Source organism: Brienomyrus brachyistius, chromosome 6, assembly GCF_023856365.1.
Source record: "Brienomyrus brachyistius isolate T26 chromosome 6, BBRACH_0.4, whole genome shotgun sequence".
Taxonomy (NCBI): domain Eukaryota; kingdom Metazoa; phylum Chordata; class Actinopteri; order Osteoglossiformes; family Mormyridae; genus Brienomyrus; species Brienomyrus brachyistius.
This window is the reverse complement of record NC_064538.1, coordinates 15,459,477-15,486,352: the sequence shown is the minus strand read 5'-3', so window position 1 is coordinate 15,486,352 and position 26,876 is coordinate 15,459,477. Positions and strand designations below refer to the sequence as shown.

Sequence of the window (26,876 nt, the reverse complement as noted above, 5' to 3'; positions counted from 1 at the left end):
GTCAAAGTTAAGTGCACGACTACTATGGGTTTTACAGAATATTTCTAATTTTACATTTTGATAAGTCTATATTTGTCACCGAGAGAAAACGTCATGTTTTCTGTGCACGCAGCATTAGTCTCAGGTAGCTAGCCAGAAGTTGGAAGTCAATGTAAAGTAAAGTAAAAAAAAAAAAAAAAACATAGTATGAAAGTTACATCTTGTGCATTGTCCCCCAGAGTTTAATGCGTAAAGCACACTTTACATGGAATGCCTGTATCCTTTAGGTTTATACCTATTGGTCCATAAATGAAATTTATGTTTTGTACTGTATTGTATTGTATTGTTATTAATGGTCATGGAAAAGTTTTGCGAGATCTCGGAAAAGTGCATGTCACCTCTGCGAGATCTCACAAAAGGGCATGTTTTTTGTTTTTTTTCCAACACCGATTGTTTTTCCCTTCCTTGTCCCTTCCGGGGCTGCGTAAAATAGGAGTAAACGAATGATACACGGATTTTGCGAAAATAGGATTCGTGTGTGCTGGAACGGACTACTCAGGCTGGGCAGGAAGGCGTAACCAAAGCCAGTTGATTGACAGCTTTTCCCTTCATTAAAAGCAGTACAGCAAAATTAAACGCGATACGACAAAAGTAAAAGTAATCGGGTAAAATTAAAAGCAGTGTCAGTGTGGCAAAAGCAGAAGCAATACGGTAAAATTAAAAGCAATACGCGTAAACGAAAGAAATCCGACAAGATTAACAATACGGTAAATCTAAAAGCATTTCGGTAAAGTTAAAATAATAAAGAAAAATTAAAAGCAATGCAGTTAAATTTAAAGCAATAAAGAAAAGCATTAGCCTAATTTAATTATTCATGTATTTTTAATTTATCTTCCTTCCTTATTTTTATTTGAATTTATTTCACTTTCTTATTCAACATTTATTTCCTTATTCTTCTACAGCTGTATTCTTTTTTTATAACACTCCTATGACTCCATATGTCTCCCCATGTAACAGTTTTATTCTGCTAGACCTGCCACTTGTCCAAAAAAAAAACTGAACCAACCCCAATACCGTTCAAAATAAAATTTGCTGCACATTTTTAATCGAGACAAACTACGCTTTGGTTACCATTTACATATTACATAATGTTTTCTGTTTTTATGAATATACCCTTTATTTTAATTCAGTAATAAGTAATTAACAACTCGAAACTTGTTTTTTTTATTATTATTGTAATTTATATATATATTTTATTATTATACATAATAATGTGGGACATGGGGAGAACATGGAAACTCCACACACACACACACGTGACCCAGGCGGAGACTCGAACCCGAGTCCCAGAGGTGTGAGGCAACAGTGCTAACCACTGCACCACAATGCCGCCCCCCCTCTCTCTCTATATATATAAATTAAAATTATATATATATATATATATATATATATATATATATATATATATATATATATATATATATATATATATATAGGGGGCGGCACGGTGGTGCAGTGGTTAGCATATATATAAAAAAATATATATATATAATATTTATATATTTTATATATAAATATTATATATATATATATATTTTAAAGGGCCTCTGAAAAAGCGATGCAAATTCAGGAACTGCAGCAAAGTAAGGCTCTTCAGCTGCTTACAGTTTTCCCCATGCATTACGGAAGACGGGCAGGGTTCCCGAATCACGTGACGCCTTGCATTCAGGAAGCGGCCTTCGCTTGCTGTCTGTGTATGTGTGTATCTGTCCGTGTCCGGGGGGGGGCATCGGGTTCTCGTTTTCATTCTGTCTGCTGGATTTATTTTGGGGTCTACAGAAACCACTGCTAGCCGTACAAAAACCGAGAAGTTGAGGAAACCGGACCCCACTTGCACCTGAGCACTCTGCTCTTACATTTTTCTTGCCTGCTTTTTTTAACATGTACGAAATGGGTCCTGGGTAGAATTTTCTAGAAAGACCGGAGTGTGGAGTTTCCTGTCTTTCCGGACAGTGGCGAACTGCGGCCCGCTCCCGGCTTGCTGAGCCTCGGGCTGAAGTTGCCGGGTGCACCGAATCAGTGGCCGAAGGGAAGGACACATTCCCAAACGTATCTTGCCTTAAACTCTGTGAGTACGACTTGTCATCGACACTTAAATTAAGTTGCTGTCCTCTCGAATGGTCCCTGGTTAGTTTACTGTGACATCCGCCTCTGTCTTAGCTTGCTAACGTTACATAAGTAGCCGAACCGTTTCGCCTAGCCTGCTAACGCTAAGCGCGGTATTATAGACAGCTAGCTAGCTAGCTACCTAGCATTATTAGCAAATAAGCCAGTTAGCTAGCTATAACCCAGATGTCTCGCCAGTGTCACATACATTGGAGTAGGGGCCCGAAGAAAGCAGGTGAAGAGCAAATGAAGCTAGCATGTCGAATATTGTAGATAACTAGGCAGACTTGTCAGAGAGAATGTATATCGCTGCTGGTTAACCCGGCCTCACCATAAGTTGCCGGCTAGGTGGTTAGCTGTCCGTCCCTGCGTGAGAATATGACATCAAAGGTACACTCCACTGTCACGTTAAGTTAACTATGCGATTTCCCCAGTCTTTTAAGAAAAAGTCTGAGACGTTTGTCCTTTTGAAGTAAGATTTGCCCGTCATTGTCTAATGGAAATCTTCCAAGTTGTGTAGAAAGTATGAATGCTGTATGCCATCCCATTGCACTGATGGCGCACGATGCCGGTGCTTCCTCACAAGGTGTAAACGAATAAATATGCTTTAAAATGTGTAAAATAAGGGGAAATTGTTTATAAGGCTCACATGCTTAAGGCCAAGTTATAGATGTAAACATACACAACCAGCACACAGAGTTTGGATAAACTTTGTATATTTTAATAACAAAGAAATGTTTACAAACTGGGCACTGCTTACATCACTCCATTTATATGCTGTCAGTCAAGTTTAATGTGTCTGAGGAGTTTATCAAAATACAGGCCAAAATGAATGAAAGCTGTTGTGCTCGTTTCATTAAGTTTATCTTTTATGGTTTATAACAAAGGTTCTCATTCTTGATGCTGGGAATGGTTGATTATACTTTTTTTTGGATGAACCTGGGGCGACAGAAGCATTTTGAATGTGGGGGGACACACTGGCATAAAACTAATATTTTATGTTAAATGTGGGGGAGGTCCAAACTAATAATTATGAAATGTGAGGGAGACACGTCCCCCTCAGATTTAATGGCGGCGACGTCAATTAATTGGTTAATTATATTCTGACCATGATGTAGTTTGTCATTAAACACCTGTTAGTGCTGTATGATAATGTTACAGAAACACCAGTAAAACTTGACACTTTAGTGGTTGCCTGATAGTTTCATTGTTCAACAACTTTCCAAGTTACTAAGTGACGTATCAATATTAAATCCGAGTGGATTTATGCAAATGATGTATGGTAATGTTCCCTCAATAAAAAGAAATTAGATTGTTTTATGCTCAGTTTTGTTTTTAAATCCTCTGAAAAAATACAGTGATAACCTGTAATCAGTATTGAAAATTAATTATTCTAAATTTATGAAAATTTACTCAATCGTAAGTTTAAAATTACATTGACACTTGTACTGATTTTGTTGAACAATTAGTTGTGTAGCTATGTGCAGTTTTTAATTCTGTTGTGGTATCAAAACAAATAGTGTTTAATCTCGATTATATTGCATCATATAGAGTTACATTCTTCTGATGATTGCGCTCACTACTGCTGCAATTTCCAACCATTTCCAGGCCCTTTAACTTAGTTTTGGGAGGGTCCTGTCCTGTAAAGTCGCCAAGATAGCTGGACCAGGCAGAAAGCGCCACGCCCCAGAACCAGACCCCAGCAGCGACACCGCCGCCGGACAGCCGGTGAGTAGCAAGTGGCTGAAGATGGCCAGTAGTTCCGAGGTGTCGGGCCGACGGAGAGCCCCGCGCGGGACTGAGGACAGTGCCAGCAAGAAGAAGCAGAAGGACAAGGCTAACCAGGAGAGCAAGGAGGCCAAGCGCACTGCCAGTGATGAGGCAAAGAAAGGTATGGGTCTCAGCGAGCCAGCCCTGTGCCGCATCTCCCGGAAACTGAGGCTGTCCTGTGGCTTTCTACATTAGTGCCATGTAACTTAAGCTTAGCTAAGGTTTTATCATAGACCAGTGGCTTTCTCTGCATATCTTTTCTGCACCTGCACCTCATAATCTTTGAGTCCCAGCACTGTTAAGTGTCACTCTTGTAGAATATTCATGTGTCACACTGGTTTGATGCTAATCATTCTGTTCTCAGTTTTTGCTCATGTATGTCTACAACATGCCATCGTTTTGAAATTCTTGATCACAGATTCGTACCGCAAATATGATGCTCAGCATTTAAACTATGTTGTCTATTTGATTTAGCAAAGGAGTCAACAATGATATTTCAGAAGGCTGAATGTTGGTTAGGTATATAATGGAATGAGTTAATGTGAATGTTTTCTGTCTGTTGAATTCTAAAATTATTTGGTGTGTGATTCCTCAGAGCGCATATTTTAGCGTTTAGTATTGAATGTGTAAAAATGGTTCTACCATGGCAGATGTGTTTACTGTATGGTGTTACTGAATTTAAATTGGTATTGGAAGTAAATCACAGTATAATAATTTTGAGTGTCTCTTTTACAAAATGGAGTGCTTGATAATTGCAATGTATTGGCTTGTATACATAACATTCCTGATCACAGGTAGTGTGTATTCACTCTTGGCTGAAATATCGGCTTCCTCAGCCTAAAAACCTTTACACCTGTTGCCATTATTACTGCACACCCACACCAATTGTCTAATGATGGTTTCTGCTTATTATGTCCTTTGAACTCCACCAAATCATGCTTTTTAACTGTGCGTAAACCCTCCCTTTTGTCCCCTGTGTTGATTTAAATGCTTTCTTTATTGTTACAAGATTCATGACTCATCTTATAAGGTTTATGTTGACAGTACTGGAAGTCTACACCATACAAGTAACAGTGTTGGCATTTCCTGGTTTGGCCCATTGCATACAATTCCCAGGAAGCCTTTCACCATTGCCCAGTTTAATCTTTTGCTATTTTATGGTCCTGTGGTTTAATGGGAAATGGAGTGTAGTGGTATCTTTGAAGGCAAGCTCGTTCTAGAAGGCTGGTCAAGTTGTGATGTGGTCAACTTGCAAGTCTAATTTCCCCATAAGAAATAATGTAAATGAATTTAATTGGTTCCAGACCTCCAGGTAATTGTCTATTTAAACTTATCTACCTACATAAGTAGTAATAAAAAGCTTTAACAATCAATATAAAACTAATACATGAAAACATAAGCAAACAAAACGATTATCATAAAATAAATGACAATCCCATACTCCGAAGTGAGAGCAGACACGCTATAATTTCCTTTTTAAGTCTTAGTTACTCTTACTACTTTCCTCTTTGGTTTGCTGCTATCACTGCTTAAAGTAATCATGCCCCCTAAGAAAGTATTACTAAATTTACTGTAGATAAAGCACAAAAATTCCACACCAAACACATTAACACAACTTCTGCACGTTGAACTCGGTGGAGGGTTAACGAGGGTCACGAAACAGAGCAATTTATAGGCATCAGCATCCCAGTAGGATTGTTTGCCTTTGTTTCAGCCCATCAGAGATGCGTCACGATCTGTAGAAGTTTTACCACGTCTGCGTTGTTTTATCATGTTTTCGGTCGAGTTGTGGTTAGATTTTTCTTAACCGACACATACAAGTTTTAGCGGGAACAGTCGAGTTCCAAAGTTTTTACGGCTTTTTAGTTGAGGACTTTTAAGATTCGCTGCTGTTAACACTAATGGCACATTAGCGCAAACAAAAGGGTTGCAAAGCCGAATTATATTTTGCTTGGAGGTTAAAGGAGTTTAACGTTCATTGGTATGGAAAATGGGTGGTTTTAGCACACACCTTGCATGAAGGCAGCGGCCCATATATTTCCTGATTTAATGAATATATTTTGCTTTTTAATTAATGGCTGTAGACTTGCATAGATTGTGCGCCACGATATGCACTATCTACTATCACACTGACACAGATCTACCGCCCACCTCTATAGCTACATGCACAAAGGAACATGCTTGTGGTTAGCAATGTAGTTGTAAACAGACAGGGCTGTTGCGCCCTGTAGGTCCACGAGCTATGGTGTCGCAGTATGTTAAGCGTCTTGGGGTAGATGGGGGACTGCGGAACCATGTGGCAGGTGTTCTGCTAGAGCTGTGAACAGAAGCCACCTGGCGTTATGCTTTAATGACCTCCTCTGCTATCATGCTTCAGGTTACATTGGCTGTGTGAACGGGATCAAATTTTGTGGAAAAGGGTATTATACAGATTTAAGAGGCCTTGATGGTGCACAGAACAGGATTTATCTCTATAGTTAAAATGTTTTATTGGAAATGCATTTAAACTCTGTCTTATAGTTTTGCCAAAGGCGAATATCTCAATCCTGCCATGCTGTGAGACTGTTTCTAACCACTGACTCTTCACAGCATATTAACTCTAAATAATTTACAAATGTGCGCTTCCTTCCTACACATTTTACTTTACAGTTAATTCTGTCAGTGAATGGAGTCGTTGTTTTTGCAGAATCTTGGGAAGTCTTTGTTGGCCTGTTGCTTGGCAGTGGACCATATGTTCACCAGTCCTCAGATTTTGAACCTTTGAGTGCACCAGTTGTGAGGAACCTTCTGTTTGTCAGCATAGAGGAAAAAGTGCCGTAAGTGATTCTGGTAGCATGAAGTCTCGGGAATTTGGGAAATGGTGCAATGTACATTCTCAATAAGTTGTTCTGTGAACCTTTGTAAGGCCACGAATTTAAGGCAGATAAAAATAATAAGCATCATATTTCATTTAGATGTGTGTATTGTTTATTGTGTATTGTTTTAAAAGGAAGGGGAGTGGCTCAACACTATAATTTGTGCTGTTGTACATCCACCATTACTGCCCTCAATTTCAAGGAAAAATAAGGATGATTAAATGTACCTGTCTGCCTGCTAGATCCCTACTTTATCAGGACAGGTGTATGTGAAGATAGAAGGATCACTTATCTCCGCTTCGGTGTGAAATGCTTCCATCACCATGCTTTGGAAACGTACTCTAAAAGGCCTTTCCTTTATTGCTGGCACACATGGGTCTGAGGGTGACACGCGTTGGTATGCGATTGGATGACAGTCAGGTGCTTTTCTTAGGTTCCGTGTAACAATGGGAATCTGTTGCCTGGACAATAGTCCTTGTAATCATTAAAATTGTAGCTGCTGACTGCTGTAACACATAAACACATAAACACATGCGCGCACACACACACACACACACACACACACACACATACACACGCACAAAGTGTGGAAAAGTGCTGATGGGTGATTAAAAAACACTGTTTTAAAGTACCGTTGTTTGGATGGAAAACCGTTGGGATGGAATGAGCTCTTTAAATATGGGGTTATTGACATGCTGTGTGCTGTAGGAGTATGTACGGGGCCATCTGTGTCTATGCGTGTGCATGTGTGTGCATGTGCATGCATGTTTATAGCCCTGTTTACACTTGATTTTAAAATGCGTCTTGGGCAACTGGATCACACAAACCACTTTCTGAGCCGGTGCGGGACACACTTGACCGCGTGTCTTTTGTAGTGTAAATGCTAATGCGTCCTAATGTGTCCCTAACAAGGACATCACAAAAAAATGTGCAATAACGCAGTCTGAACGCAGATGGTCAGTTGGACACCTTGGAGATGCATAATAGACATTGGTGTTCCTGGCGAAGTAATTCGGCTGCCTACTTGTGATCCATTCACCCAAGATGCATTTTAAAACCAAGTGTAATTAGGGTCTGTGTGTCTGTGTCTAAGATGAACGCACATTGACGGATTCCAATTACAGATCCCATGGGATTACTGGAAGGGTGCCTCCTAATTAATGTCAGCGAGAGCTCAGAAAGCCACATATTCTCTTCAACATATGTTCTTATGTTCAGTAGAGCCCCTCAACCATCCTACGCTCATTGTAACGGAATTACTTTTAACCTCTTCTTTTTCAATTTAGGGCAATGAATATATTATGTTTTTATATTATTGATATTTATAAATAATATATTATTTCATTCATTGGTTTGTTTATATCATTCCACCTTTCACAGGTACACATTCTCTAGTGTAATCAAGAATGAGGAAATAATCTGTGGAATAGTCCTTTATAGTCCTTGTTTATGAAGACTCTGGGAGTTTCTGGGAGCTTGTGTCTGTGTGTGTGTGTGTGTGTGTGTGTGTGTGTGTGTGTGTGTGGAGTATCTTGCTCCAGTTACCACCTTGCTGAATGCTGAAGTGTTGAAATACAAGCCGGAGCAGTGTCATTGGCTGTGTCAAGGTCACGCAAAGAGCTACCTCTCCTTTCCTGGCCAGTTTGACTGAGGCTCGCTGGGGTAGCCAGCCCTGTTTCTGGACTGTTTGGTATGGGGGAACATTGGCCCGTCTGCATGGTCTTAGTCTTAGCATTACAGTGTGTATGATTATAGCACTTAGAGGGAGTGTTTGGAACTGTCTGCTGAGGACAGCGGCTGTCCTCTGTTTTCTTTTTCTTCTGACCTTTAGATGACTGTGCATTTGGAATCGTGTGTGGTGCGCAGCCGGACATAGCTGTAATGGTGAGAAGGATTATAGGCAGGACAGAGTTCTGTAGCCTAAACTGGAAGCCCCCTTGCTCCACTGATCACTCCATGGGAATATGACAACATGTGATTTTAAGGAAGAGAAGCCTCTGTTGCTGGCATGAACAAAGGTGCTGCAGGTGTGTAATGGTTTGAATTGCTGACATTTTTGATCTCTAGGCATTACGGCAGATAAGATGTTCTCTTCTGCCTTTTTAGAATTGGTTATGTTTATAAATATGTTTATAGATTCAGTTTTTAGATAATCAGTAATTTTTGTGATGCTGTAGACCTCATTAAACAATAGTGCTTTTAATAAGCATAGTTTTTTTTAATACTGCTTGGCAGCGTAAAATAACTGGGTGTGGTCTTCGGAATTGAAATAGCCATGTAGTATACAGTATATTACAGCATTAGGAGATAATTCGCTTATCTCATGCCTCTGTGTTGGAAAGCCTTTCCACATACTTTAATAGGAGGTCGTTGAGGCAGTGGAAGTCAGTATCATACATCTTACTGTTTTGTTCAGCCTATGTTTCCATGCGTAATTGAAGAGCTCCTTGCCTAATTTTTGTAATGGTTATCTTTGAAAACACTTGATGGTGACATGTTTTTGTTATAGTGAACCAAGGCAACATAAAGATTGTATGTGGCCTAGATCTCACTTTGAGAATTTAGCTTATGTAGTTCAAACGTGGCATGTATGTGTGTGCGAACAGCATCGCTGTGGTATCCCATTCCTTTTCCTTCCCCTCCATCTGTCAGTCGCACAGGTATCCATAGGGGTAACTTTGCTCTCTTCAGATAAGGCCCTGTAGCACTTTATATGATGATCCACAAAGATAGTGGGGGGTGTGCTTTTAGAGCCCTTCAGGAAGCCACTGTCCTGTGGTGCGTCGGTCTGCACCCTGAGTGTGCTCTGTCTCTGTCCTAGACATGTTCTTTGACTGGAAGCAGAATGCCAACGAGGTGATTGTGAAGCTGCGCTCGGGTGACGGGATCACAAAGGTGGAGGATGTCAGCGCAGACTTCTCAGACACCGCCTGTCAGGTTAATTTCCCAGGTAATCCCATCCTGTCTTATTCAGATTAGTTCAGTGTTTACACCTTAATGAGCAAAACAGTAGGATTTTCTCATGCCCTTTACGTTTGTTTATACCAAGACATAAAAATCAGTGATGATCAATGAGTAGCAGTGGGCAACTGGAATGTCCCCAGGGCTTAAACCTGTCAACCCTCAGCTTCCATTCTTTAGCTCGAGTGTCTGTCCTGAGGATTTACGGTCCCATGTGCCCGTTGTCTTGCTGCAGATGGGCGTCAGTGGAGCTGCCACCTGCATGCAGAGATCGAGAGTTCCTGCAGCAAGGTACAGTACAAGGAGAAGGGCAGTTACCTGCAGCTGGTCATGCAGAAGAAGATCCCCTTTAACTCTTGGCCTTCACTCATGGTAAGGCGCTCTGCGTGCTCCCATACATGATCCCATGGGTTGGAACCCACTTACGGTTAATTACTGCCTGACCTAAGGGTGAACCTACTTTTGCATGTTCGCCCCATTTAAGCGAAACAAAAAGGACAACGAGCCCATGAAAATCAAGTCGGGCAACAGTAAAGACCAGGAGTTGAGGAAGCCCATGCCAGTGGAGGAGGTCGCCCAGTTGGACAAAGGCCCTGGGCAGCCATCTGCGGTACCCGAGCCCAAAAGAGGCAAGTTGGACCGCAACCTGAAGCGCGCCAAGAACAAGCCATCTGAGAAGACCGAACCTGGGATGAAGGGCGCTGGGTTGACCGCCTCCCTGGGCAAGGTGGAAGTCCCCATTGAACCCAGTGCCAAGCGGACAAGCCGGGCCACCAGAACCTCCAAAGACACTGGGCTTGGTCTCCCTAGAGAGGCTGCGACAAAGACCTTGGCCGGTACCAGTCCCGACATCCTGCCAAACCCAGGCACTTCTAAGGGCCATGACCGGCAGCCAAGTAAGCCAAGCGGAGGCCAGAGAGGTCCATCTCCACAGGTGGTAGCACTGGAGGACCGAAAGCCAGGCAGCAAAACTCAGGTGAGTGAACCGGCAACTTGAGGTTGGGTGTACGCCTGTTTCTGCTGTTTTTGACTGACTTGCAGGTGAATAAGCTTTTAGATCACTTTCCCTTAGTCAGGTGTTTTTTTTCAAGGTTCTGTTGACGTTTTCCAGGTGGTGGTTGTGGAGGAGCCAGGCAGACAGGTTCCCCTGACACAGGCTAGCCCCAGGGTCCCAGATCATAAAGAAACGGAAGCGAACCTTCCACCCTCTGTGGAGAACGGCCACCAGAAGGAGCCCTCTCAAGGGATGCTGAAGCCAAGCACACATGGGGAGCGGCCCCCAGACCCTGTACCTACAGAGGTGGAGATGACTTCATCATCCGACGGTCTTGAGGAGGGGAAGCCCGTGGCAGCACAGCCTGAGGTGACCACCTACATGGAGGACAAGGATTCCTGCCGGACAGACATGGAGGAGAAGACGGACGTATCCAAAGAAGAATCCCTGGACAGGGAGCAAAATTTTGGTCAGTCCATGGAGGCCCCTTTTCTTGATTATTTTTTTTTTTTTCCAAAATACAACAGGGTGCATGATTCACCTGATCGTAGAGAGCTTTGACCAGTAAGCTTGTCAGTCCAGCAGAGTGCTGTAGTTAACACTGCTTCTGCGGCATGCTGATGGATGCAAGAATTTACTCTGTGCCAGACTGTGAGCATGAACTTTGAAGGATGCAAATAGAACAACCTTGCATATTTAATGTTGCATTCTGTAATTACAAGTGTGGTAAATGATTTTAAAAAGAGTTTTGCTCTTGAAGTCTATTGTAAACCACCTAATATTTATTACACCCTGAAGAAGTCGGGGTTGTGGATAACCCCTGTCATAGTCTGTTGCTCTGTAGGCATTTCTAAAGCCCCCCTGATTTTTTTCCTTCAGCTCCAGAACCCATGGTGAACTTGACATTCGTGAAGAGTGATTCCTACGAGAAGGGGAACGACCTCATGGTAGTGAATGTGTACTTGAAGGCCATTTGCAGAGAGACGGCCAAGGTGCTATTCCGAGAGCAGGACTTCACGCTCATCTTCCAGACCAGGTGGCAGCTCTCTTCCTCCTCCAGCTAAAATACTGTTGATTCCTGAATCAATGGGGGTACATTAGTCTCTAGACATTCCATTTAACAAGGTTAAGTGTACCACTCATTTTTTTAAATGTTTTTTATTTGACAGTGATCCAAACTTTTTGCGCCTTCACTCGGACTGTGGACCAAACACTGTCTTTAAGTGGCAGGTGAAACTCAGGAACCTCATCGACCCTGACCAGTCTACCTATGCCTTCACGCCGTTGCGCATCGACATCACGCTAAAGAAGAGGCACAGTCAGCGCTGGGGGGGCCTAGAGGCCCCAGCCCCACAAGGTCTGCCGCCTGGCTTCTGCTCGGTCCCCCGCCGGTCATGAAACAGCCTTATTTAGCATCTAACCACAAGCTCTTTTCTCCCCTGTTTAAGGTGCAGTGGGTGGCGCCAAGGTCGCTGTGCCCTCTGCGCCCGCTTCTCTCGATAAGAGCCAGCCTGGGGGCAGCCAGCACCCCCTCCCCGCCAAGGAAGAGCCCCGGGCCGTGGAGAATGACAAGCCCGTCCGTACCGAAGATGGGGGACTGGACGCCGTGACCACTCGCACGGTCGTCGAGCATGTCCCCATCAAGCAGGAGCCCCTAGTGGCCACGGTGAGTGGGGAGACGGGTAAGGCTGCTTGCTCCGGCTCCTGGAATTACAGCAGACAGCTGGGATTGCCACAAATAACCATGGAGGCATGTCAGCCGCACAACGTCTAATTGCTAATTTTAAACCAAGAGAATGTCCTTGGTGCCAAATCGGAGAATTCGGTTAGTTTGTCACGGCATGGTGGAAAACCGTGACTTTTTTCCCGTAGCCAAAACCGATGTGCATGGTGCCGCCCATGACGCACGCGCCGCCCATGAACAGCGAGCGCGCGGAGGAGGAGGAGGAGAAGAAGGTGTGCCTGCCGGGATTCACAGGGCTGGTTAACCTCGGCAACACGTGCTTCATGAACAGCGTCATCCAGTCGCTGTCCAACACACGGGAGCTGCGGGACTACTTCCACGGTGAGTCGGGCTTTGTGAGGCATTATGCAGCATCGTGTTCTTAGGTGGAGCTTATGCTGAGTGACCGTGGTTTCCCTGAAACTTCCATGGTACCTCGATTCCTTTTTGAATTGAGCGTTTCGTTTCTCTTTGTTTATGGATGAGGGTTGTTTGTGTGAACTCGTCTTCCTCCATTTTGTCCGTCAGATCGCGCCTTCGAAGCCGAGATCAACTGCAGTAACCCGCTGGGTACAGGTGGCCGTCTGGCCATCGGCTTCGCCGTGCTCCTGCGAGCCCTCTGGAAGGGCACCCATCATGCCTTCCAGCCTTCCAAGCTCAAGGTGCGCCCTCAGCACTCCTCAGCCCCCCGCCTTCCGCTCAGCTCCTCCCTGCCCTGCCCCACAACAACGCCACCTCAGTCAGACATTGCACATTGTGACATCATTTCTCCACATTATCAGGGATCCCGCTGATGCTTTTATCTGCTGCGACTTAATTAGCCCATTTAGTCCTGTTCGGTCCTGCTCTGTTTCACCTGCACTTGTAATCAATTGGCTTTGATTCAGTATGCTAATGAATCAGACCTTCGTAATCATATTAGAGAACGTTCATTAGGCCCCTGATTGACTGAAATCATTGACATTAAAAATCCATGTTAAAGTACAAAACCCTTTCTCACTTTTGCTGTTGAATTTCAGTTGTGATTTGATTGTAATATAATAGTGAACACTTGGTTTGTCAACAGCTGAGCTTTTCCGAGTCCATCCTGAATGAAAAGAGAGAACTTTTACAGGATACTATACTCTGAGAGCCAGAATAGACATGTAGCAGTGTGTGTGTGTGTGTGTGTGTCTGCACTTGCTTTGCGCCTACTGTGCTTTTAGGAAGCCATATAGCCATTATTGGTAACACCAGAGATCTCATTATGCTTATCTGAGGTGCTACATATTTGTTTGCTACCATTCAACCATTCATTCTCTGAGATGGTGAGACTTTCCTCCTCTGGCCGTTGTGCTGACTGGCATTTTCTCATGCCCTCAGGCCATCGTGGCCAGCAAGGCCAGTCAGTTCACTGGGTACGCCCAGCATGACGCTCAGGAGTTCATGGCGTTCCTGCTGGACGGGCTTCATGAGGACCTGAACCGCATCCAGAACAAGCCTTACACCGAGACCGTGGACTCAGACGGGCGGCAGGACGAGGTGCGATGGCCACGCCGGGCTCGTGCCGGGGAAGCGGGCATGATGGTGGCCCGGGCTCGGGGCGTGTGCCGAACAGTGGTATGTCCTGTATGTAACCCTGGGCTGCTCGCTCTCTGTCCAACACGCAGGTTGTGGCTGAGGAGGCCTGGCAGAGGCACAAGCTGAGGAATGACTCCTTCATTGTGGACCTTTTCCAAGGCCAGTACAAGTCCAAGCTGGTCTGTCCCATCTGCTCCAAGGTACATATTACCTGAGGGTTAGAGCAGCTGCTGAAGCCGTCCACCAGCAGCACATCATACTGGGCAGCCTGACAAAGTGCGGGTGCATCCATGGATGGGCGGCCCGTCCATCACAGGGCGGAGATATTTTATTCTTTATATCTTGAAATTTTTCCCAACACTAAAACTCTGATTTGACTGGAAATTATTTGGTTGAGCTAAGTTGTTATTCCTTAAACTGAAGATAAGCGGCTTTCACTGGTCATACTGCTTAGCTCCCTTACTCTGAAACTTTGCTTTGTGGTCCAAATGATCAAACTTGTCGAAAGATTAGCGCATGGATTAACGTTTTCCGTCGCTATGATGGATTTCTGTCAACTGAGTGCACTAAAGGTTAATAATGACATTGATGCAGATCCGAAGGAAGAAAAATGGGGGGGGGGGGGGGGGGCTAAACACGCTTCGGCAGACAAGTTCTGGAAAGGCTGTCGTTTTCTTTGGTTTATTCACGATTTAATTATTCTTCATAAAAATAAAACTAATGTAGTTTTGGCAGTTTGCTTAAATAGTGACGTCTGCGGAGTAGCCTCTAGGCTGCAAGCTATTTCCCGACGCTTGTTTAAGATGCCGAACTTCATAGTGAGGAGAAAATAATTCCCCTGCTTTTAGTGCCACATCAGTCTCAAAGGCTTTTAATGTCCCAAAACAAAGACGAAATCTGCAAAAGGGTGAAGGGCACGTGCGTGCGTGCGCGCCACCCTTCCCATTGAATGCCATCCTTGTGCCCTTTGCCATCTGTGACCCTGTACTGGGTGAGCAGATGGAAGACTGGATGGATATTGGTTGTCTTTTTGGAACAGCACAGTCTTTATTCTGTCGTTTTTAAACTTTTCAGGTGTCCATAACATTTGACCCCTTCCTGTACCTGCCAGTCCCTCTACCTCAAAAGCAGAAAATCCTGACAGTCTTTTACTTTGCCAAGGAACCTCACAAGACACCCATCAAGGTAGAACATACCTTACATTGTTTTCAAGTAGAATTTTGCAAATGTTGCATTAAGCGTATATTTTTATATGTGCCAGTCCTAATAGAGCACTTTTGGCTGCTACATTAGTTCCATTCTGTTGCCTCTGCATTTTAATACTTTGTGTTTGTGTGCCAGTTCTTGGTAAGTGTCAGCAAAGAGAATTCCAGCACAGCGGAGGTGTTGGAGTCCATATCCAGAAGCGTTCGGGTCAAGCAGGAGAATCTGCGCTTGGCAGAGGTAGGGTGCTCATCCACCTTGCTTTTATCCTCCTCTTCACTAACAGGATTGTTGCAGCATATTTGGAAGCCTTGTTTAGATTTTTGGTGGATTTAGTTAGGATTTTATATCAGACAAACCTCAGAGATATAACATACATCCATCCAGTACTATCATGAGTCACATGTTCAGAAGGTCAGCACCCACCGAGTGAGCTCTTAATACATTCTTAGTGACCTTCACAGTGAGATGTTTGACATTGCAAGTTGACCTTTAGAGGGAGGAGATGTTCCACATTGTGAAGGTTTCCTGTTTCCCTGGTTGAATGGCAGCTTGTTTGAAGCAAGTTGACGTTTCCTATTCTGATTAGAGGATTATTGTCTGGGTTGCAGGTCTGCAAGAATCGTTTCAGTCGGATCTTCCACCCGTCCTTCTCCCTGGATACGGTCTCTCCCTCGGACATGCTCCTGTGCTTTGAGGTGCTTTCGAAAGAGCTGGTCAAGGAGCGGGTCCTTATCCTGCGGGTACAGCAGGTAAACCGTGCTTCGAGTGCACAATGGCGATTGACTGCTGCAAGTGGAACCAGCATCACTGACACGCAAAGGGTTGGTTCATCAGGTGATATTGACTATACTGTGATCTACCGCACAGAGACCGCAGGTCCCTAGCCTCCCCATCAGCAAGTGTGCCGCCTGCCAGAAGCCCCCACAGGGCGAGGATGAGAAGCTGCGACGTTGCACGCGATGCTACCGCGTGGGCTACTGCAACCAGTAAGTCATCAGCAGCAGTGGGCAGCATTCAGTGGGGTCTGTGCGTTGATGTGCACAGCCAGGTTTCCACAAGGGGGCAGTAATGATTTCACTACTCATGTGTTACTTCTGGTTCCCCTTCTAATTGGAGCACCTGATCTGAGTTCCTTCCACTTTTTTCTTAGAATATGTCAGAAGAATCACTGGCCTGTGCATAAGACCCTCTGTCGCCCAAATGTGGAGAACGTGGGCCTCCCCTTCCTAGTCAGCATCCCTGAGTCCCGGCTGACCTACTCTCGTCTCAGCCAGCTCCTGCAGGGCTACTCCAGGTATTAGGGACTCGCACGGACCTGGGTGCATTAGGTTACCGACCTAAAGGACGACCTCCTTCATCTCACACCTTCCCCTGCCCAGGTACTCCGTAGATGTGTTCCAGCCTCCATACCAGTCTGGCCGAGTGTCCCCAGAGGCTGGCCAGTACTGCGTGGATCTGCCCTCTGTGGCATCAGAGGTCTCGGATGGTGTGGCTCAGGAGGCGGACACTGGGTCTAGCAGCACCAGGGACTCGGAGGAGCTGGAGAGCCCTGGCCTGACTTCTAGCACAGCCGCTGAGGCACAGCAGGCTGCAGGAAATCTGCACTCTTCCTCCACCTTTTATTCTCATACTGTGGACTCGGGTTTCTCAGAGAGCCTGCTGGACTCCCACGGTTCCCTGGCAGAGAAGGAGACGTCATGCGAGAAGGCTCTTAAACCAGAAGGTGTGCAATGTTGGGCAGTTGGAGAAATATCAGTGGCTTTCACTTCACTGTTTTTTCTTGCTGATCTTGTGGCTCATGCAGCCCTGTATTAGGCAGGATGGATGGATGGATGGATGATTTTGTCGCTAACTTTGCTGTTAATGTCTAATCTCTTCTTGTGATCTTGATGATGTGTATCTGGGTGACTCTGCTCCCAGCTGTGGTGACAGGATACCAGCAGCCCAGCCCTGAGTCGACATCTGGTCCCACCTCCCAGTTCTACATCTCCCTTCTGGACGCCTCCAACAAGGAGCACAAGCTGGAGGACAGGGGTGAGGCTTGCCAGGCTTAGGGTTAGGTGACTGGGGATGAGGGAAGGCCCAGTTGCTTTCCTGTGCATGTTTTTGTTATGGAGAATAATTGTATACCTGCTCAATGTTATATCATAATCATTATTCTTAGAAGGCTGACTGTCTTGAATCAGCCAAAAGCATTTCTGGCATTCTGTCTCGTGTTAAAATGATGTTAAAATGACAGGTAGTAAGCAGCCGTCCCTTCCTCAGGTGATGGGGTCCTAGATCTTTTAGAGGACTCCACCCTGGAGCTGGTTTGGAAGAACAACGAGCGGCTGAAGGAATACGTGCTGGTGAAGTCTAAGGAGCTGGAGTACGTGGAGGACGCTGGGTCCGCTAGCGAGACTGCGCGGGCAGGCCATTTCACCCTGGAGCAGTGCCTGAACCTCTTCACCAGACCGGAGGTGCTCGCCCCGGAGGAGGCATGGTACGTGAGACCTCTGTCCGGAAAGGAAGCCTGTAATACCGCGATTAGCTATTCTGGGGATTTAAACTATGCTAATAATGCTATTTTAGTATTTCGCCATTTGTATTTAATGCTATTTTTGTGTACAGTACTGCATTTCTTCTCATTTTAGTTAAATCTAAGCTTGGATTGCTGGGACCGCAGGTTTCGTTTTTATATATAATATATAAAATATTTGCACGCACAGTTTCTCCAGTTGTAAAATGAAATAAAATATTTGCTGAACTTAACAATGGCTTTCTTCACCATGTTTAGAGTCGTTCTGTTGTAGTGTTTGTAGATTTCATTAAAGACTCCAATAAATAACTATACCCAGCACACAGATGGGCTTAGACACTTTGTAGCTGTAACATAAGATGTTTCCTTTATCGTCATGATCATCCGCCCTTGATTTCTCAGTGTATTAATTGGCACAGTTTCTGGTTATGGTGCCCCTGTTACCTCTGCCAGACCTGGTGCCCTGCCATGCTTGCCGAGGTGACCCAGTCCCACCATGCGCCCCTTCCCCCATTCAGGTACTGTCCCAAGTGTCAGCAGCACAGGGAGGCCTCCAAGCAGCTGATGCTGTGGCGCCTACCCAATGTGCTCATCATCCAGCTCAAGCGCTTCTCCTTCCGCAGCTTCATCTGGAGGGACAAAATCAATGACATGGTGGATTTCCCCGTCAGGTACTGTGGCCCTTGGGGACAGTGCATCAAGTCGCATGTTAAATTGCTAATTTTTTATGGGCATCATTATTTATTTATATATTTGATATATGCTCGATTTCAGGAACTTGGACCTCAGCAAATTCTGCATCGGGCAGAAGGATGACAGGCAACACCCACCCATCTATGACCTGTATGCTGTCATCAATCATTACGGGGGCATGATTGGGGGGCATTATACCGCCTACGCCCGGCTACCCAGCGACAAGAACAGCCAGCGCAGTGACGTGGGTGAGTGACTCTGTCTCTGTGTGTGTTTGTGTGTCTGTCATAGTTAGCGTTTGCATTTTTCCCATAGAAATGAACGAGCAGTCCCCAGAAAGATATGTTTACCCGAGGCGTGCGTGCAGAACGTTCCTCTGGAGTCTGTGATGTTGTGGCACATGTGCAGTGCTGACATCCGCAGTGTCTTTCATAGCTCCTCTCATCCCTCCAAGGTTGGCGGCTCTTCGATGACAGCACTGTGACCACGGTGGAGGAGAGCCAGGTGGTGACACGCTACGCTTATGTGCTCTTCTACCGCCGGCGCAACTCTCCTGTGGAGCGGCCCGCGCGCCTGGCCAGCCCCCGGGGGGCGGAGTTGCCCATAGCCGCGGGAGCAGCAGCCAGCCAGGTCAGTGTGCCGTACCCTGTCCGCCTGCGCTCACATCCACCTGCTGTCCACAGGGCTGTGCATGGATGTGTGCAAGCACACTCTCTGTTTATTAGAGAATTTATCTAAGATCAAAGCCTGACAGATTCCACTAGTGGTGCCTTGACGGGACACTTTGGCTAGTCCATCTATGTCAGTGTTCTTCAAATCTGTCCTCGGGACTCCGACAGTCCATGTTTTTGCTCTCTCCCAATTCCCTGAGAGCAAAAATGTGGACCCTCTTGGGTACCCCCAGCAAGAGCAAAACCAGTCACAGGACCCTAGGGGATGCCATCTATGCTACTGTCCATCTCCAGGTGTCCCTCGCAAACAACATGCAAGCTGATCTTGCTGGGCACGGTTGAACTTCCAGGCAGAGTACAGACACAAATGCATTAGGAAAAGAAGCATCACTGCTTCCTGACATTGATTTTACCCAAAGTACAGTAATTTTACTTTGGTAAACTAGTATCTTCATCTCTTTGTTAATGTTGGGTGCTCATGGTGGCTTTTTTACACTTTTAAAGCCTATTTGTGTAAGGAGGGTGAACAGTAGCTGAAAGCCTTGTGAAATGTTGGTGATCCGGTACCGTTTACGCCTAGTTCATTCTTCACTTTTACGGGTGCTGTTACCATCGTGCGACTTCTGTGTACATGAAATAACAGCCTTCCCACTGAATGCCATCCTTGTGCTTGTGCTATGTGCCCTCTGATATTCCACCAGACCAGCAGAATGTCAATTTGTTGCACATGTGCAGTCGACGCATACTGATGTGCTAAATGTCCCTAGGCCCAAAATCTAGGCTGCATGTGCACAGTCCGCATAGACACTTGTGATGGCCAGATTTACATTTACTCGCACTGCGTGTGGATCGTACTGGCACACGGCGAAGTGGAGCATGAGCATCGTGCTTAAGAGATCCACCCTGACCAGGGATGGGCTGTTTGCTGGCATGTGGTGGGATGTGGCTTTTCTTTCACCGTTCCTCAGACTGCACATATTCCCTGGAGCCTGTGCTTTTCATGCTCCTGTAAAGGAATCCCCTACTGGATTGAATCTCCTGAAAAGGAAATGCAGTCTTTCACTGACAAGTTGCTTTCATGTTATGAAGAAATGGGATGAATGAAGCAGAGGTGTCTTCTGTCAATAATATATAGCCATGATCTTTGCTTGACTTTTCCTGTATGATCAGTAATTTCTGCATGATGACAACTGCATGGGTGCATGGTTTATGACAGTGTACATGTACATCATACATGTGAAATCGGTCACCAGGATACAGTCTATCCATGTGTAAAATACTTTTGGTCAGCCCTGAGGAGGTCTCTTTGCCATCCTTTGCTGTTCATATTGATGACAAAATGAAACTTCCCTCAATGTGTATGAACCATCAGGAGCCTGCAGCTTCTTACACGTTTTTTTTTCTTTTTTTTGGAGTGATTCCCTTGTTGGGGGTTATGTTCTGTAACGGCTGCCCTGACATTCCTGCCTTTCCCACTCTGTTTCCCAAATGTGTTTACAGAAGCACCTTTCAAATGAGCCGTTTTCCCTGAATGTAAGTGGACGTATGACTGCAGACACACAACTGCTCTTAGCTGAATCCATCCTCCTAAAGGTGCCTGCTCCCTTAAGTGCTCTTCCAAAAGATTTGCTAAATGTTAAAATGAGGAAACATTGTAAATTATTTTTTAATAAAGTGTCATTGAGTGGTTGCTTTCACTGGGTGAAAGCAGGCTGGTGTCTACTTTAAACCACGTCAGGGTTTCTGAATCTGTATATGTGTGTGTGTGTGTGTGTGGGGGGGGTGTTGTTTTGAAAGCCCTTTTTGGTGTTATGTGGTCTTCAGAGCCATCACCCCCCCCCCCCCCCCCCCCCCGTGGCACCTTTCTCATGGGGCCACTCCTCCCTGTGACAGCAGCTCAGATGCTGAGCCCTTGAGCCCCAATTCATGCCGTTCTCAACTGTTTAAGTGATCTGTTGAAGGGCTCTCGCCCTCCTCTCAGATGGTGGTCTGAAAGGTCGCGTGTGCCATTTGCTCCAAATAGTTCTTGATTTTTGTCAAACTCCTGAATGAGTGTCATCAATCCTGCTTTTAATGGTGAGCACAGGGTGTCGCTCTCTTCGGTGCTGCTGGGGGGAGCTTTCCAACTTCAAGGCTGCTAGTGGAGTAAACGCACACTTTGCCTGAAGCTGACACAGGTTTCCGCCAATCGCAGGCCTCTCTAATATGGCAGGAACTGGAAGAGGACGCAGAAGGAGAAGAGGTGGCGTGGCCAAGCTTGTCGCGTCACAGGCTCCGTAGAAGAAGGCTGGAGGGACAGCGGCAGCACCAGGAGCGCCTCTCAGATTTCTCCGACGACGACTGCGTCAGATATTTTGTCCTGGGCACACTGGCTGCCCTGCTGGCCGCAGTCCTGAACGTGATTTACCCTTTGGTAGTCAGGGGCAGCTGGGGCCTGTGACACTCACCTCTCCCCTTTCTCTTAGCTGGGGCTTTGCTCGTGTAGTGTGCCGCCCCTTTAATTGCCTTCAAAGTATCCTGCTCTGTTTGGAAGTACCCAGCCCGGATAGTGGCAATACATCTATGGCTGCTTCATCACGCCATGTCCAGGATTGGAAAGTTCTGTTGTCTCTCTCTGACACATTTTACCATTCAGGAAATATGCAATACATTTTCGAAGATTGATGAGCTGCTCCCTGTGAATGGTCTGTAAATTCTATAGCTTGAGCACCACTGCTCAGTCAGTAGATACTTCTTCACACAGTGAGTGTACTGAGTGGTATCGCTGTTTGTTACTTTCTTGTCATAGGCCAGTAGCTGCCGGATTGCTTTGGCCTTCTGTTGATTTAGGATTACCCATGTTGTGTTTTTCTGAACGGGGAGCCCTTCATCTGAAGTAGTATTTCCTAATCTGGTCCTCGGGGACCCACAGACTGTCCACATTTTTGCTCCCTACCAGTTCCCAGTAGGGAGCAAAAATGTGGACTGTCTGGCAGGGAGCTCGGAGGGAGCAAAAACATGGACCAATTGTGGGTCCCTGAGGATCAGGTTGGGAAAGACTGATCTAAAGAAGTACTTGTCACATACTTAACACAATTAACACAACCTCAATCTGAGACCTTAATGGGGAACCACAGGTGTGTGCGTGCATGTGTATAAACATGTGGGTGTCTATACACATGTAGCTGCTCCAGTCCATTCACAGTAATATCTGTGTCTGCAAGGTACTTATTACATGTCGCTGCGGTTGACTTGTGAAATTCCCCTTACATATTGTCCAGGCTAACAACCCCCAGGGCCAAATCATCTCTCTTTATTTATTTGTTTGTTTTTTAATTAGTTCAATATAAAAATGCATAGGCATTTTAATCATGTTAAGATCACTAAACGTATAATTTAATGGTCACTTTTTTTGCTTCTTTGGTTTTATAGAGGATGTCAAATTGAAGCGAATGTGTAACTGAATGGCAGCTAAGAGTATGTGATTTACCCCCAGGGTAAAGATGTTGTCGGCACCTTTTGTTGTGTCAGGTTCTCTGATAAGAGCATGTTTGACCTGCAGTAGTAACTGTTGCTGCTGTTTTTTTCCTCCATTCGCCACCTTAATCTACTGTAGGCTCTTTGGCAAGAAAAAAAAAAGCTAGATAAATATGTATGTGGTCCATCTGTATTGGAACACTGTATGAATACGTATAAGCTATGTACAGGTGCCGTGGCATGGAGAGATGGTTTGGACGCTAGACCCAGCCAGGTATTCTGCTGGTTCTCCCTGCACTTTGGTAGATGAAGAGGGTACCTGCAGAAAGTAAACACAGAGAGAATCTGTACTGAAAGTTCAGTTCATCCAAAGCCAATGGCACCGATCCCCACCCAGCTCTACACCTCACACTATAGGTATGACTGTGAGTGAACAGTTAGGTAGAGCTAGAACTAGAGTCCCTATAAGATAGACTAAAGTGTGTTTTTCATCTAGACTTGATTATTAAAAGTGAGCCTGAATCTCACACATCGGATGCAAGACTGTTCCACAGCTGTGGAGCTCTATAAGTGAGAAAGCTTTCCTGCTCCTTGAGATTGAAGCGAGGAGGGTTGTAGATCTTTAAGGTGTTCTGGTGCAAGGCCATTCAGTGCTTTATAAGTTAATAGCAGTATTTTGTAGTCAATCCTAGACTTAACTGGAAGCCGGTAAAAGGAACATAGAACAGGGCTAATATGATCACATTTTTTGTGATTATATGAACTCTAGCTGCTGCATTTTGTACTAACTGAAGTTTATGTAAGGATCTGGATGGGCAACCAGAAAGGAGGGCATTACATTAGTGTAGTCTGAAAGCTATAAAGGCACATTTAGTTTTTTTTTGCATCATGAAAGGAGAGTATCTTCTGAAGTTTGGCTATGTTCCATAGATGGTAGAACACAGTTCTAGTAATACTTCATATGTGAGCAACGAAACATAAATCTAAATCAACCAGAACACCAAGATCTCTGATCACTGTGTTAAGTTGGGTAGGAAGACCACTGAGGTTGAAGTTGTCAAACATATTTCGAGCAGCCTTTGAGACCAGCTAACGATACTTCTGTTTTTTCTGTCTTTAACATAAGGACCTTTTTTGCCATCCAGCACTGGATATCTAGGAGACAGTCTTCTAACTCAGAGAGCTGTCATGCATCATCTGGCTTAATAGATATATATATATATATCTGTGTATAATCAGCATAAAATTGAGACCTAACACCATGATTTCGAATGTTAACAAGAGGTAGCATATGTAAGTGAACAGTAGCGGGCCCAGCACTGATCCCTGTGGGACACAATATTTGACTTCAGTCGCCTGGGAAGATTAATTGTTCACGTGGACAAACTGATAATGATCAGTTAAATATGAGTGAAACCAAGAGAGAGCTGTCCCCTAAATGCCAGCCACAGATTCTAGCTGGTCAAAGAGGATATTATGGGTCACAGTATCGAATGCTGCAGTTAAGTCTAGTAATACCAATAGATATACAGCCATGGTCAGAAGCCATAAGCAAATCATTCACTACTTTGATTAAAGCTGTTTTTGTGCTATGGTTTGGTCTAAAGCCAGACTGATATAATTCACTAGCAGTATTTTTCTGTTGGGGAAAAAAGACAGCTGATGAACAACAACTTTTTCCAGGATCTTTGAAATGAACGGAAGATATGAGATGCATCTATAATTTCCTAAATCACTAGGTTCAAGAATTGATTACTTTCAGAGCAGGTCTAATAGCTGCTATTTTAAAAGGTTTTGGAACATATGAGATGAGTTTAGTAGGTTTAACAGGGTAGTGCTAATCGGTGCAATCTCCTTGAGGATTTTTTTTTTTTTTTTTTTTTTTTTTAGGGTTAAGGTTCCAGCCCTGGTGGTACTTTGAGCTGGACATGTATGCTTGTGTTCTGAATGTTCTGCTGACATGCGGTAAAGAGGCTGTAATGCGAAGCTGCCGTCGCCCTGCTCCCATCCCCGCTTTAGTGCACTAGGACTGAAATGGTTTAATCTCTCTTCCTGCTGTTCAGCAGCAGTTTCATCCAGTTTAATATATTAAACACTACTAAGGGCTTCATAATCAGATCAGTGCCCTGACTGAATTGCCTTACATGCTGACTTGAATCTCGTCCTGTAACTCCTGCTTAAAAATAAAACCCCAGAGTGAGATCACCATGGTTTATTAAATATTTTCGGTAATAAGTCTTATTTTTCAAATGTATCTATGCCCTGATTAAATTCATAGTTATGAATGTTGACTTCTATTATGGGAAAAAAAATCTTGGTGTAATTTTAAGTTAACTTTATTTTATTGCAGTTGTGGAAATATAGGCTTGTGTATATATAAAACATTTTAAGCTGTTATTCAAAAAAATAAACCAATGTATTTCATTCTGACGTTTAGAATTGAATGTTATTAAATTATTTTAAATTGTCCTCTGAGCAATAATTTGTACGGGTTCTTCCTAGAAACTTGGTTGCTACCCCAAAAAGGGTTGCCTGTATTACATAAAAAAAATAAAATGTCAAGTATATTTTGTGTAAATGATTATTTTCAAATACATCATGAATAGTGTGATCTTTTGCAGTTTTACACATGGTTAAGACCTTTCACTTTTCATTGTCAATGCAATGAAACATTTTTAGATGCTTAATAATTGACTATATTATTTGGAAATAAGATATCAAAAATGTATTGTAACCCCAGTTTATTTTTCAGGCTTCTGATCAGGCAAGGTATGGAACAGACCTGGACTCAGAAGGACCTCCACAGCTGACTCCAGAAGTGACCACTGAGTTGTTTGCCCACTCTGGGGACTGTGCCGCCCCCTCGTACAGTAACATGGAAGAAGTGGATTAGAGCACTATCTCTGGAAGAGGATAAAGGTTTACAGGTCATCATTTACCTAGGAAATTACATCAGCAAAAGACACTTCAGTGCTTACTAACTGAGTGTATTAATGAAGCAGCATTTGTAAAAAGTTCACAGTGGAAATTAGTGGGGTAATATTGTATGCACAATAAAAATGCAAACAGGTACACACATACTGTGTACATGCATAAACTTGCATACTCAGTTCGATCCTCTATTGCTTTTTATGCTTGCAAATAGTGGCCTTGCAATTAACACCGATCTAAAGCCCAGAAGAGTGTTTCTAGGCAATATGGGGTAAGAGACCTCTTCAGCCTCTGAGCTCACTTCATTATCAGTGTAAGCTCTCTTCTTCTCTGAACCCCCTTTCCACAAACATGCACAGATATATGCAGAGTTCAGAAAGGGCTTTCAGTTCTTGATTTTTACATTCAGATTCGGTTCATTTTTGAGAAGACTGGTGGAAGAGATTTTTTTTTTTTTTTACCTCTGCTCTGCCTTTTGAAATTGTTAATGAGCTGCTGAACATGTCAAAGTTGTTGATTGAATATTGTGTTTTATGGAGGAAGGAGCAGAAAAGATTCTACTTGATACCCCTGATATTTCCACCCAATCCGAGAGGATGTCATCCTAAATTATTAGCAAAAACCCGATGGATGTGCTCTGTGACAGACAAAAACAAGTTTTAAACTTGATAACACACTAAAATGTGCATGTTGACACCGTACCCTTCTAGTGCAATGTTGTTTCTTCCCACATTGTGTTTTCATTGTGTTTTAAGTGGACTGCCTTTGTATTTTTGTTAATCTCTCCTCTGCCTTTTGTTTTTGTTTTTTTTCTATTGGACTGCATAAATAGAACTTTCAGGATTATGACTCTGAGAATGCTGCTGTGAATAAAGTATAAATGGGTAATATAAATAAATCTTTTTTTGAAAAACTTACAAAGGGAGGATTATTTATTAATGTGTACTGAGCTTGATTTAGTTTTAAATGAGGATTTTTGATCTCTCTGAGGAATTTCTAGAGTGGTGTTTCTCAAAGCAGTCCTCGGGACCCCCAGACGGGTCACATATTTTGGAAAGAGCAAAGACATGTACTGTTGGGGGGGGGGGGTCTCTCAGGACAGGTTTGAGAAACACTGTTCGTGTGTGTGTGTGTGTGGGGGGGGGGGTTGCTACATAATTAGAGGACTGATTGGCTGAAGAGTCCTCACACCTGGGTTTTAACAAATGACCTAAAGTTTATCCCAAAAACCTGCATACACACCGGCCCTTTGCGGATAAGATTGTCCACCCCTGGTCTAGAGGAACTACAGGCACATTCGTCCCCGTCATACTAATTCTGCCTGTTAGATGGCGCTGCTCACTGTTCCTGTACTGCCAAAATTCAGTGGAAGCTTTCTATGTTTTTTAATTCT

The 26,876-nt window shown here is 44.3% G+C and overlaps 1 protein-coding gene across 5 annotated transcripts; it reads left to right on the top strand.

The window, feature by feature from the left end:
• The first annotated feature begins 1,717 nt into the window (after positions 1-1,717).
• On the top strand, positions 1,718-26,404 carry usp19 (ubiquitin specific peptidase 19). 5 transcript variants are annotated; one of them, XM_049016768.1, is made up of 25 exons: positions 1,718-2,107; positions 3,754-4,036; positions 9,592-9,720; positions 9,967-10,103; positions 10,216-10,707; positions 10,843-11,194; positions 11,605-11,761; positions 11,895-12,082; positions 12,180-12,391; positions 12,598-12,790; positions 12,977-13,110; positions 13,811-13,969; positions 14,098-14,208; positions 15,083-15,193; positions 15,350-15,451; positions 15,823-15,963; positions 16,082-16,200; positions 16,365-16,508; positions 16,594-16,937; positions 17,135-17,248; positions 17,480-17,696; positions 18,251-18,403; positions 18,507-18,673; positions 18,880-19,055; positions 21,291-25,119. In XM_049016768.1, the coding sequence occupies exons 2-25, from the start codon at positions 3,895-3,897 to the stop codon at positions 21,534-21,536; spliced, it is 4,440 nt and encodes a 1,479-aa protein (XP_048872725.1). In that variant the 5' UTR covers positions 1,718-2,107; positions 3,754-3,894; the 3' UTR covers positions 21,537-25,119. The 5 variants fall into 5 exon arrangements, with proteins under 5 accessions (XP_048872725.1, XP_048872723.1, XP_048872727.1 ...); XM_049016766.1 differs by having other exon boundaries at positions 12,174-12,391; XM_049016770.1 differs by lacking the exon at positions 21,291-25,119 and adding an exon at positions 25,305-26,404 and having other exon boundaries at positions 1,719-2,107.
• The last annotated feature ends 472 nt before the right edge of the window (positions 26,405-26,876 follow it).

Bases quoted from the DNA above. Each gene is read 5' to 3' on its own strand.
- usp19 (XM_049016766.1), top strand. From the start codon at position 3,895: ATGGCCAGTAGTTCCGAGGTGTCGGGCCGACGGAGAGCCCCGCGCGGG. The intron at 10,708-10,842 runs GTGAGTGAACCG...GACGTTTTCCAG, and splicing joins AGCCAGGCAGCAAAACTCAG to GTGGTGGTTGTGGAGGAGCC. The intron at 13,111-13,810 runs GTGCGCCCTCAG...TCATGCCCTCAG, and splicing joins TCCAGCCTTCCAAGCTCAAG to GCCATCGTGGCCAGCAAGGC.